Below are 14,161 nucleotides of genomic sequence, written 5' to 3' on the forward strand. Positions count from 1 at the left end.
TACACATCTGGAAACCAGCCCTAGTTAACAAACAAGCCCCACCCACCACCCAGGTCGTTACAATACAAAACAACAACAGACACACAGCCAGCACCAATCAGCACCAATCTACCAATCATGATACAATTACACAGCCAATCAATCCACTTACTGAAACAAAGCCAGCACTCCACACACAACCAACCAAGATTTATAGAAAGACGGCAGCTCCGACCACACTTTACTCACACAAACACGAAGGCAATCTTACACGGGAAAAGACCCGAATACAACAAGACCAGCATACCTACACCCGTGAATATCTATGAAAACAAATATATATATTCATGTGCATAAGAACTAAAATTCACGGTCTCCCAGTTTGTAGCCACTAATTTAACACTACATCAAACTGGCTCTCTATTATAAGAAACTAAAATTATCTAATGTTATGTCTAAATGTCAATTAATTTAATCAGAAACATTTTGTAACTGTTTCTATAATTGTCCTGCTCCTCATTAAAATTAATCTAACTTGCCAAATACATACATATGCTTTTCAATCATAGCATTATAACAAAAATATACCAAACATGTAGAAGTGACTATCTTTTGATAATTTCTTCAATCTAAAAGAGAAACCTACCTAAATGTATGTATACAGCCTGGAATAACCTTAGCAGCAAGGAAAATGTATGGTTCAGTATCAAGTAAATAGCCTGACTCCATTTTCTAGTTTAAAATTAAAACCTTTCTGTTTTCACTGGCAGAGGGTTGCAGGAGGTTGTTGCACCCGAAAATGGAGCTCAGAAGTTGCCCTTGTGAGCTCCGTTTTTGCTGGCAAAGGGTTGCAGAAGGCCATTGCAGCTAAAAATGGAGCTCGGGAGCCCATTTTTGCTGGCAGAGCATTCTGGCTACCACAGGCACTCCTGACACAAGTGACATCGAGCTGGCCTTGCCCTCCTCCCCAAATGGTCAAACGCAACCCTGATACAGCCCTCAATGAAATCGAGCTTGACACCCATGCCCTAAACTTTCTTAGAAGAATCTGTTTCCTAAAATTTGAACCACAATATATGTAAGTACTAAACATGGAGAGCTCAAAATTTTCCTTCAAGATCACTAGATAAAAGGGAAACCATTTCATTTCTTGAGTCTTACTATCTCCCCCAAATGTTCTTTTGCCTGGTTTCACCAAGTAGTACAAAACCATGTAATGCTTCTGTGTCAGTACCACATTTAGCATATAAACCCCAGCAAAAAGCAAACTTCAACATAGTTTAGTTATTGCTCTATAAATTTTAAATACTAAAAATCTCAGAATGGAAGCATTTTATTTCAAATTAAATACACATACATTTTTATATGACTTTTTAAAAATAAAATAACTACTCACAAAGGTAATACTATTGTATATTATTTTATATAATCATTATAATATAAAATGCTACTTGCAATATTGTTACATCCTAAATTTATTTTGTGCCATTTTTATTTTTTAACTATTGTTAAACTTACAAGAGAAAAACAATACAATATCATCTATATGGAATTCATGAGAATGAGAAACATTTTAAATTGCATGAGGTACTAGTTTATTAGTTCAACAAAAATGTTTTGAGTAGAATGACATTTTCATTTATCCAGCATTTTGTTGCCAGCAATAAAAATGCTATATAAGCCAGACAAACATACTGCAATGGTCAAATTCATTTGAGATACGAATAAATAGAACATGAGCACAGAGCTCATTATACATATTTCACCTATTTTATATTTTGGTGTTTATTATTTCTATTGTTCACTGGAGCTTCCCGGCTCACAGGAAAGCCTAATACAGTTTCCAACAACTTCTCCTCCTCTGTGTGTCAGGCCTGCAGTTATATTCCTTTTTAGGATCTTTGGCCTGCCACACTCTCTATTATTTCATTATGCTGTTTCATTAGTGTAGTAATTGGGAGGGGGAATAGAAAGGAGTAGAATTGTGGAATGTGTTGTTGTCATTCCTTTTTAGAAGCCCAAGGTCATCTTTTGTCTCCGCACCTCTGCACTTGACCGGAACCAGCTGTGTGGAGATGCAAGCGTGACCGAAGAAGATTGGACCATGTGATGGATTTATGGGTGTGGGGATAAGATCATGAACTTTCAACTGGGTGGAATCCCAAGAAGGTTTAGATTTGGGATTTTCACAGATGTACCAACATGTCTGTCTTATTAAATTGAAACTTTAAGGATAGCTCTGCCTTGGACTCTGATTTAATTCTGCATGATATTTGGAACGCTGACACTGTGAGAGTTTAGGGGAATGTAGGTTCTGATTTCAGTTTAGTTCAGTTTAGTTTTTAAAATCTTAATCTATGCAGTTTTAATATTTCAATTATTTTAGGCCTTTTAAACTAATTTTAACAAGATTGAATCACTCTTGCCTCTTTTTTTAAAAAATTAATTTTTATATGCTGTTTTTAGAGATTAACATGGAGGAGCAACAGCAACAGGAATGTTTTCCTTCTGTGGTTTTATCAACCCAAGATAAATGACATTATGATGCACTTGCCAACGATCCTAAATAGAAATTGTAACACTTTGCTTCCTTTATCCCAGAAGAGTGGAGCCTCCCATCGTCTCCAGCCACAAAGAACAGTCAGCTCCGTTCCTGTGCTGGTTTTCTCCTGTTTGTCGGCTTCCTTGGGTCAGCTCCATTCCTGTGCTGATTTTCTCCTGTTTGTCGGCTCCAAGGGAGCCGAAAAGCTGCTCTCTAGGACTGGTGAAGCTAAGGAGTAATGCTCTGTGAGGTTGAAGGAGAGATCACAATCTCCTGACGAACACCAGAGCTGTTTCTCTATGCCTGGAAGAGAAGAAGAGACAGTCTAAGATGGCTGCCAGAAGGATGGTAGAGAGAATGACCATCTAAGCAGTGCTGGAGAGAAATTGGTGGTCAGTGTTGGGAACTGGGAGAGAAGAATTTTATTTATTTGAATTCTCAAATCCCAAAAATAATTTTGAAAAGGGTTGACAATTATTTAATGGCTAGGCACTTGGAAAAAAATATTAAAATTGAAGGAGGCAGAATCAGAGGGAGGAGAAAAAAGAAAAATTGCTAAAAATACAGAAAATTGGACTTTTAAACTGGACAGGCATTTTATTGGAAAGGCATTTTGAAACGCTGGAATTATTTACTCAAAAATTAACATTACATTGTGAAAAAAACTGTTTAATATTGAAATTTAATTAAAGAGTGCCACCTGCTAATGGAAGGAAGAGCAACACATTCCCAAACTTTTGCTTGCCTACCAGAGATTTAAACATGACCCCTCTCTGAACTTTAAGAATATGAAAGAAAATATTGCTGAAAAGACCCCTGACAATATAAGAGTGGATTTATAGAGGAATTTAAAGAAGTGCTGGAAGATTTAAGGGGCTCTCCAGAGGAACAGAGGATTAAGCTTGGAATATAAAAAAATAAGAACAATGAACCTTTTGAGAAGTGTTTGTAAGTTCGAACATATGGTCTTTGGATTATTGGACAAAAAAGGATTCAATAAAATTCAACGAGATGCCTCATCAAGAAGGAGGAAGTGAAACTTGGGAAGAGGTGGCATCAGCATTTCAAAGTATAAAGGAGACACTGACAAAACTCTACAGGAAAATCATGGAAAAAATGGAGAGTATAGATGAAATGCTGGGAAATATAATATAAGAGACAGTGAGTGTTCAAGACGCCCAGGAAGAGGAGTAACCAACTAGAAGAGGGGATGGAAAAAGGAAACAGACAAAACAAATGGAACGGGAGGAGGGGGGAGACAGAGATAATAATTTTAAAAAATAGAGATTGATGACATAAGCCAAGCAGAGAGTGCTCTAAGGAAATTAAAAAAGAAACCCGGGAAACAGGAAGATTTTTATGGGAGAAAGATAGGGGCAAGAGCAGATATTTTGGAAACTAGACAATGGAAAAGGATAGAAAAAAGAGAAAAGTTTAAAATGAATAGGCAAGATGAGGAAACAGATAAAAATAAAGATTCAAGAGTTGAATATGCGAGACAAGCTAAGAAAAGAATAATCAAAGCCTTAAGACGGGTTAGAGATGATGGTTAGAATAGGGAATATGTTTAATATAGTAGTGGCAAATAAAATAGAACAAAAAAAACAGGGAGGGGATTTAGAGAAAGGGGAATTAATAAAAATACACATTTTTATGTAAGAAAAAGTATTTATGCAATACTCAGATACCACACTGTTAACACACTAATGTGTAAAAAATAAAAAACTTGGGGAAAAAAGAACTTGCAACACCCTGCTTGTCAAGTACTGAGGATTTAATAGCTGCCAGCTGATGTAAGGATGTAAGCTGGTAAAATGAGGATGATTCAGCAATTCAGGCATAGCTTCTTTAAGACTCTGATGGGAGCCACACAAGTCATGTACATTTTTAAAAGGTGTCTATATATTAGAGGGCATTTCGCTCTCTCATCGTGTATATCATTTTTCTCCTTGTGTTCATAACTATATGTCTGTATATATTTGTATATAAACCACTATTAATTGTATAAAAGCTCTGTGTGCTAGGTTTTTGCACCTGGGTTTATCTCATAATAATAGTCATGCTGCCAAAACTCTGACATTGCTTTATGCTGATGATATGATCCTATTATTGTACTCACAAGTAGGATTGCATAGGTTACTAAGAGATTTAGCTGCTACTATCAGGATAACTCTCTAATTACTAGCACATCCAAATAAAAAATTATGATGTTTGGTAAACATACCGAGAGACATAGATGGCAACTAGAGAGGGAACCAATTGAACAGGTTAGCACCTTCATATACTTGTCTATAACGTTTTCCAAGACCTGGATCTTGGGCTTGTAACCAACAACGGAGCACACTTAGAGCAAAAGCTCGCTTGTATCTATTACTCTAATTAAAGAATCACAGTTACCCAGGCTCCTTAGTACCCCTAATCAAATTTTTGCCAATTTTTTAGCCACAGTAGTCACCTAGAGGTGACCGTAGAGGCAATGGCTTTGGAGGCAAAGCGAGCTGCGTTAAGCGCAGCATCCGCAGAAAACTCGAGAGCTGCTTTTAATTTGTTTAAATCCCTGTGGGCCCTAGTGTCTTTATTTGGGATCCTGCTCTGAAGTTGCTTTAGCCAAAGGAGAGCAGATCTGCTAAAAATGAGGAAGAAGTGGAAGCTCTAATAGCCCAGGCAGAGGCCTGGTGACCTTTGAGAAGTGTTTGTTCTAAACGCTTGTCTTCAGGCTTAAGCGAATTCTCAGGGGCATTGGCAGCTGCATTAGGAGAGGCCAGAACTACCACAGGCAGGTCGATGGCTAGAAGGTCTAGAGCCTTAACTAAGGCAGATCCTACATTATACAGGTACTTATCAAGAGAATTAGGAAGAGGACCGGCGCTCGGAGAGGCCCATTACTTTTGCACTACATTCATAAAACTCCTAGGAGAAGGAACCACCTCCTTCTCAACAGTAGATTCTAGGAAAAGAGGATCCTCAGAATCCTCAGTGTCAGAGGCTGCAGGCTTAAGATCTGGGGTAGGCTTAAAACCAGCAATCTTTTTTGCCTTAAACAGCAAGGACCACAAAAGAGCTGGTTTGAACAATCCCACAAAGGCTGGTTGGTCAGGGGCCAGATCCTCGTCCTCAGAGAGGTCAGAATCTCTGGGTGGCTGCTCATCCTCATCCTCTGCTGTGGCGGACCTAGAAGTCAAAGGATCAGCAATATCCTTACTAGAAGAGTGTTTCTTTTTACTCTTGAATTTAGAGCCCTCCAATTTAGATTTAGAACTGTGGCCAGAGGATCTCCTACGTTTGAGGCCCGCAGCTATCCCCTTTTCAATGGCTGAAGAGATAATGGCAGCTACATCAGGGTAATAACAGGGGTAGTAGCAGGGGTTGGTTCAAACCCCAAAAATCCTGGGGAAGAGGAAGCCTGATCTGCCACCGGAGAAGAGCCTGCATCCTCTAAGGCAGGGGTGGGGAACTGTGGCTCTTTTGCGACTTGTGGACTTCAACTCCCAGAATTCCAGAACCAACATAGCTGCCTCAGGAATTCTGGGAGTTGAAGTCCACAAGTCGCAAAAGAGCCACAGTTCCCCACCCCTGCTCTAAGGAGTCATCCCCACTTTGAGGAGAATCAAAAACCCCTATAGCCGTGATGGCGAACCTATGGCACGCGTGCCACAAGTGGCACGTGGAGCCATTTGTCAGGGCACGCGAGGCGCTGCCCTGTCAGCTGGCCAGCGCACATGCGCGCGCTGGCCAGCTGAGTTCACCTTTTTAAAACTATTTTTCGCCTTCCCCAGGCTCCAGAGGCTTTATAGGAGCCTGGGGAGGACGAAAAGAGCCTCCCCCGCCCCCGCGGAGGCTTCAGGGACGGTCCCTGAAGCCTCCGGGGGGGGGTGGGGGAGGCTCTTTTCACCCTCCCCGGGCTCCTATAAAGCCCCTGGAGCCTGGGGAGGGCAAAAAAATGTAAAAATGGGGGGGGCATGCATTGTGTACGCATGCGCACTGGGGCGGTCGCGTGTTGCATTATGGGTGCGGCACGCCCACCCTCGACCCCCCAGCGCTCCCATTTGTGGCACGCGAGCCAAAAAAGGTTCGCCATCACTGCCCTATAGAATCACCTATCTGAGAAGGAGAACCAGGATCAGAAAGGGAATCCTCTGAATCAAAAGAAAGACCCACAGGTGGGGAGCTACCAGGAGAGACAGGGATCACCTGGAATGGATGAGGGCTCTCTCTGCCATCCTGTGCGCGCTTGCTGGGAGCTTTCTTGTGCGATGAGGACTTGAGCTGCCCTTTCCCCCCCTTTTTTGCTGCCTTAGGAATCTTTGCGGGAGGTCCTCAGCTGCCTCAGCTGCCACCCTTTTTCTAGAGGTCTGAGCTGATGAAGAGCCAGCAGTAGGGCTCTCTGGTGGAGAGGTCTGGGGGAGGTTACTGCCCCATCTCCTGTGCTGGAAGCCATCATTAGAAGTCAAGCAGAAACAGCCACCCTCAAGGTAAATGCTGCAAAAGAGCCCCGTTACCGACTGTTGGCTTCAAAATGGTGCCTGCTCTTCACACCAAAATCAACTGTCAGTACTCTCTGGCTTGAAACCGCGCCTGCTGCAATCTCTGAGGGAAACAGCGATCTTCCTTAGAGCTTTGCAGCCCCAGTGCTGTGTTCCTGACAACAACCGCAGGGTTACCACCTTTGGGCTTGCCACCGGGGCAATCTCCAGCAATCCACTCCAAAGAGAAGCATTGGAGCCATTCCACTGCCTAATACAAGCCTCAGACAATCGCTGACAGGAAAAAACGCTCCGCTCCGTGGCAAGGGACAAAGCTCCTTGCTTAATATACACTCTCCCCCTGCCTGCAAGATCTTAAGAAATGGCAGGGATTGAAATATGGAAGTTTTAGAAATAGCCAATCAGTAAGAAAGAACAATATAATCAGAGAAATACAACTACACGTCCAGCCCAGAACTGGCTGAGTCTAAAAACTGGGGAAGAGCAGCAAGGAGGAAGGCTTTATTATCTGTAGACTCAGCCTATTGGTTACTGGAAAGAGTGAACCCTACATGACTGCTGTCTCCACCAATCGTGGAGAATCTATGGCATGCATGCCACAGATGGCACACAGAGCTCTCTCTGCGGGCACATGAGCCGTTGCTCCAGCTCACTCCACCATGCATGTGTGTGCATCTCCTGCAGGCCAGTTGGTTTTCAGATCTCTGCCATGCATGCGAGGTGTGCATGCGGAAGACACATGCACATGTGCAGGGAGCACACATCTATGCATGGGTGGGGGTCACAGCGCCCATAGGGGTTTGTGCACAGATGCACAGGAGTCGCACACCAATGCACGGAGTGCATGTGGCGGTCATGTGCGCATGCACGGGGGCAGGGTGAGTGCAGGGGGTTGCACATACATGCATGATGCTTACACAGGAGGTCATACGCACATACAGGGCTGCGTGGGGGGGGTCACACATGCATTGCATTATGGGTGCATGTGAGCTTTTGGCATGTATCTACAAAAAGGTTAGCCATCACTGAACTAGCCCATAAATTGCCTTCTTGTAAATGAGTTATTACATGGTCATTTTGTAAATAGGCAACTGGTGACAAGTATTTTATGAATATGTATTCTCAAAATTCCAAATATACTCCCCAGACTGCTTGATCTAAATCTTAATTACCTGCTTCAGATTCCGGAGGGGAATAAAACTGCCCATCAGAAAGGAGCCCAGGTTGAATAAGGGCAGCTTGTTCAGAGGCATCCTGTACTAGCAATAGTCCTAAAAGGAAATAATCATAGTATTTCTTTATTACTTTATCTTACAAAACAAATATAATTAGTCATACTTTTAATATGGTGCCCTGATTTAATTCACTTTAATATTACATTCAAATTATAATTGCATCTCATGAATTCTAATGTTGTATACTTTAAGACTTCTTCTGTCTGCATACATTACTGGAGGAAAGTGGGGGAAGAAGGCTTACTGGTTTCTTTTTCTGCTTCTTGTGGTAAAACTTTGAAATCCAAGAACCATGTTTCTATCCAGGCAAGAAGAAAAGATATGATAGGCAACACATAGCCAAAAGCACCCTGAGATAACAGCTTAAAGAGGAACAAGGAAGAGGGGAAAAAAAAACAAGTTATGTAAAAAAACAATAAAACAGTTATATGATTTAAATAATAAACAATATATACTATTATAATCCATACCTTTGAAATAATTACTTTTATTAATAAGAAGCCACTGGTAACAGCAGTTGTAAACTGAAAGAAATATGAATACATATATACATACATATATAAAAATGTTTCTCACCAAAATAAACAACTATAAACAGGCAATCATTGAGGTATAATAGTTCTCATAAAGCTTTGGCAACAATTAGCAATCTTAAAACTTTTAAAACTAAGTACTTACGTAAACAGCCAAATATTATCAAAAGAATATCCCATACTTCTCTGCTTTTATATGTACCCAGAAATTTGTTTCCCCCATTTTAACAAGCCTATTCAGTACAGTAGGTTTTGAGTATACCTTAAAGATACAACTCCCAGAATTATTGCTGTAACGAAAATAGGAAACAAAAGCATTATGCATACCACCTTCAGTTGTGCAAAATAAAGTTGAGAAATAAATCTAAGAAGGAATGGGGAGAAGAACAGCAGCAGCAGCATTTGTAAAGGGTGGGGGAAATCCAATTACCTCAGTCCTAAACCCCTAAATAAAAAAGTTCTATATCTGTTGAAATGTAAAGCTCATTCAGTAAAGTGCTTTGATTACTAAAATAAAAAAGTAAACAAAAGAGACAAATTATCCTATCTATCATTATCTTACCCTAATAATAATTGAAAATTTGTAGAATAACCTAAATTCAATTAAAATTAATACATAATATCGTATTTGAATATTACTCTACCCATCAAACTTTCTATGAATTATTTTTAAATAAAACAAACAAAAAGCTCTAGGTGCTTTGCTAAATGTTGATTTCCTTAAATATGTATATTTTTGTAGAAACTTTTTTATAGTCATTTTTTTTATTTGAGATATGGTTTAAGATAAACATAGTAAGATTTTAAATTATACATTTCATTGTTCTGCAGAAGTTTTGATTGTAGCTAGTTAGGTTATTTATTTGGGAAAAAAACCTTGAAGCATTTTATTTGTAAATAAAGGTTTTATCACACATAATGATTATAACTACCCAACAGGAAACCTTTAGCTTTATCTATTATAAGCCTAAGGGTAATTAACACCATTTCATGTCTATTTTATAGCAATGTAGATTCTTCATTCCAAAATTCACTTGATCAATCTGCAACTTACTGCTATTGCCCACCAGTGCCGTAGTCTGCACAGCGCATATGCAAGTATCAAAATCTTGAACCGAAAAACTGCCAGAAGCTATGGAATAAAATATGGAAAGAAAAGATTATATAAAAGCATCTTCTTAATCTTTTATGGTCCCACTCTTTTTTTTCCCAAGGCACTGTTTTGCCAAGTTGCCACCACTTGCTGCCTTCTTGCTACAATGTACTTCCTCTGAAAAGATTTTGCCTGTAAAACGTAATTATTTCCATGTCTTCACAATCTAACCTGTCTGAGAAGATTCCTCCATGATCTTTTGGTATAAGCATATCCAATTTTGTATTCAATAAATTGTCAAAGATTAAATTTGAATTAATACTGACAGCATAACTTCAAATCTGGGAGAAAATTATAATAAAAATTCTGATATCTCTAAAACTATTTGTTCACATAGGTAAACTGTTTTTATTACACTAGCCGCCTATAGTAACCCCATGGCAAAATAAGCAGAAAATAAATTTAATGAACTTTTTAAATTATCCAACTCAAAGTATTTGCATATTATAATAACTAATAAATGATATATTTTGGAACAGCTTTCATCATGCATTGTACTACAATTTTTATCTTTCCTATCAACATTTGTACATGTACATCAACATTTGCTTCCTCAATTTACTTCCCTAGTACCATGGATTGTTTACTTCATTAGTCTGTTGTCCATTATTTTCTTGATACATTTAGCATTGTTAATGTTAGACTCAATCCTTATCTTTTTCTCAGTTGTCAGGTTTCTTAGTTCTCTGACCTCAAATCATGTACCACAGGTTCAGATTGAGTTCCGTTGTTTAAAACTAAAACTTTTGATCCATCAATCAGATGCTGGCACAAAAGTGATGTTTAAAATGATGGTTTTTATAGTGCAGTGATGGCTAACATTTTTGTCATCGCGTGCCAAAAGCGTGCACCCATAATGCAATGTGCGCATGACCCCCATGCTTCCCCACATCACCCTGCCCCACGTGCATGACCCCACCAACATGCTCCCCCCGCATGTGCAGCAGAGACACGAAAACCAGTTGGTTGGCAGGTGGACCTGAGCTGAGCAAACAGTTCACGTGCCCACAGGAATGGCTCTGCGGGCCACCTGTGGCACGTGTGCCACAGGTTCGCCATCATGGTTATAATGTGTTGGTATAAGGAGAACCAAACAGAATTCAAATATCCTTTATTTAAATCCACTCTTGATTACTTCAAGTCAATCTTAATTCAGTCTTGAAGTTTATTTCAGTTCAGCAACATAATTTAAAGAAAAAGTCATTCTGACCTTATTAACTTATCATACAGGCTAGACTGGAAGAAGACAATTGGAAACTACTTTTGCACTTTCCAAAAAAAATGACATGGATATTCCCATGAAGTTTCCAGAAGTCAAGTTTGAGTAAAACAATAAATTTGTTTCACTTATTAACTAGCTTTTTAAAAATTCGTTAAAATTCTATAAATCTCTTGGGGGATTTAAGGAGATTCACATCTCATCTCTCCCATACTTGTTCTCTCTTTTATTTTTAATTATTTCAATACTGGAAATCTGGATGGGGGGATGCTTCATAGGATGTTTTTAAGTTTAAAATCAGTGGAAAACTTGTCAGATACCACATTTTTCTGTTAAAACAAAATCTTAATGGTAAGTTGTAAACAAAATGCAATATAGAGTCCTGGATATGAATTCCTCTGTCTATAGTGCTGAAAATCAGTTTTTTTAATGTAGCTATTTATTCTTTTAAGATTTCTTGTTATTTTTAAATTATTGTAGATTAAATAGAGGAATTATTTTTTTAACAATTAATAGTTAAAATGCAAAAATACAAAATACTTACAAAGATATCAAAATATGAATAATGGTAGTCATAATGCAGAACTTCTTTTTCTAGTGTTTTTTCAATGCCACCATTTACCTAAAGGAAATATTTATACTAGTCAGTAACCTTATCTGTAACATGTTCCTTTTTGCAATGATAAATTGAATTTAAGATAGCAGTTACATAATTCTAAGAATATAGTGCAAAGTAATTAATATTTAATACTACACAGAATTTATAGAAATCTTGATATTTCTTTTAAGTGAAGTCTAAAGATCTGTAACTGCTGTTCTGAGTTTCATTTGGATGCTTTTATGTTTTGCTCCTGAAGTGATTCTGACAGGATGGTATCCTTAAGAAAATTCACTACTGTGTTCTCCATTTCAATATTATTTTTCTAACTGTAGGTCAATTTAAGAAATACTGCTGTAATTTTTCTAGAATAAATGACTTTTTTGTGGAGATTTTCAGAGTTTTCAGTCAGGCATCTGCATCTCTGGAACTTACATAGTGCAAGCTTCATTATGATGAGGTGAGTCAAAGTTTGTAAGATTTAAGAATGTAAGTTAATTCTAATGAGCCTTAATTATTTAATGAACTATTCTCACAACTGATCCTAGTTAATTAAATGATTGGAGAAGAAAAGTGATTCTTTTTTCATGCTGAAACATTGCATGTTGGAAGATTTTATGAAAAAAATGAAATAAACACAAAATGATATATATTTTCTGACAATTTTTATGTATCAGGAGAACCTCTGATAACATTTAACAGAAAATATATATTTTTCTTCCATATCTAGATCAAACTTTAACAGCCAGATTGAAACCACCTTATTGGCTTTGTTGGCCAAAAATAAGTAATTATCAATACATGTTTTTGGTAGTAGCTGACATACCCACAGATGGGCCGGGCTCTATATCTCTCCACACTCACAAAGTACATTGTTATTCACGAAGAGCCTCCAAGTAGTATAAGGGAGGTCAGATCTTTCAGCCATATCCTACTTTAACGTTATTCCTTCCCTCAATGATCTCCTTCCTCCATCTTTTAATTCAATTTTGTTCTTGTATCCTCAAGAATGTTTGTTTTTGCCATAAAGTTATTAATAGATCTGAGTTGGCGGGCTTGTGGCATATGACCGTTCAAAGGATGTTGAGCATCTCTTGCTTAGTTCTTTCAGCATCTGCTGTTACTTCTCTCCTGATCTTAGGTGCGGCAATGCCAGTGAGAGGATATATTTTGTCAATTGGTGTAGGTTTGAAATAACCTGTCCCTAAGCATACTGCTTTTTAGCATACTATTAAAAATATTGCTTTTTGATTGCGATATCAACTTGTTTTGCATATGCAGATATGCCCCACACTGGAGCAGCATACTGTGCTGCAGAGATGCTCAAGGCCAAAGCTGATGTGCGTAATGTAGATGGATGAGCTGCCCATGTGTAGTTTATCAATTTCCTGATAATTCCTGATAATATTGTTCCTCAAACTGACTTTAGCCTTTGTTCAAGCAAAGCTGTTTAAAAGAGAATGTCCTGTTGAATATCATGCCATGATACTTCAATATTGGACAGTGCTGTAGTCGGTTCCCTTGCCATGTAACATCCAATTCTTCCCTTGCATTTCAATTTCAGGGGTGGAAAGCCCACGCTTGGATCTTGTTTGAGTTGGGCTTTAAATGGTTAGTGGTATAACAGGAAATATATGTAAATATGTTTTCAGTTATCAAAATTGTAAATGATATAATAAAAACCCAAATGAAACTTCTCCAATCAAACTAAGCCATCTCTATAAATTCAGGTATCTACTAGGAAGCCAAGAAAAATACCATCTACATTAAAACTGAAGTACCACAAATGGAAAAAAATATTACGGGAGCAGAAAGTAAGGAAGAAATAAATATATGCAACATTTTAACACTCCATAGACATGTTAGTTCACTACTTTATAAAATGTAAAGTGACAATTTGTTGGTTTTTAAAGCGTAGTATAAATCCTGTGCCTTAGTCATCTGGAAAATGTTCTGCCCTTTCCCCAACACCTCTGGTGTTGGCCACCTCTGCATTAGATCCATGTATGCTCTGGTGAGTTAAGTCCTCCTGGGAAATGATACATGGTTGGATCCAGGTGAGGGATGTTGCATCCTTGAGAGAGAAGGTAGCCTATTCCTTCCTCAAGAAACTATCACTAGATCCAACATTACTGGATAAAAACTTTCTTTTTTTATATAAGATTTTTGAGAAGGGGTATAGCTTTATTTTACCCTGGAAGATGAAGCTTATCTAGTCCAAGTCAAGTTTCAGATTAGGATACAGTACTGAGACAGCATTAATTGTTGATGATCTCTGACACAACCACCATAAAGATTCCCTTTGTTTTCTCAGTGATCTTGATAAATGATGATATCCTTCTGGATCAGCTTCAGGAGTTAGGGTCAATTTCAAGGCCTTCTCATTATACAACTAGTTCTAACTGGAATTGTGGTGAG

General features: G+C 38.4%; 1 protein-coding gene across 2 annotated transcripts in view; it reads right to left on the reverse strand.

Moving 5' to 3' along the window:
• Nucleotides 1-14,161, reverse strand: part of STARD3NL (STARD3 N-terminal like) — a 34,951-nt gene that overhangs the window by 5,529 nt on the left and 15,261 nt on the right. The window contains exons 3-7 of one of the 2 annotated variants that reach the window (XM_081932609.1): nucleotides 11,690-11,767; nucleotides 9,828-9,905; nucleotides 8,711-8,764; nucleotides 8,485-8,602; nucleotides 8,178-8,276 (exon numbers count right to left, since the gene is read on the reverse strand). In XM_081932609.1, coding sequence (XP_081788735.1) covers nucleotides 8,178-8,276; nucleotides 8,485-8,602; nucleotides 8,711-8,764; nucleotides 9,828-9,905; nucleotides 11,690-11,767 — 427 coding nt within the window. The remainder of the gene's footprint in view (nucleotides 1-8,177; nucleotides 8,277-8,484; nucleotides 8,603-8,710; nucleotides 8,765-9,827; nucleotides 9,906-11,689; nucleotides 11,768-14,161) is intronic. The other variant, XM_081932610.1, reaches the window with a different exon arrangement.

This window comes from Natrix helvetica (genome assembly GCF_964273705.1).
Source record: "Natrix helvetica genome assembly, chromosome: Z".
Taxonomy (NCBI): domain Eukaryota; kingdom Metazoa; phylum Chordata; class Lepidosauria; order Squamata; family Natricidae; genus Natrix; species Natrix helvetica.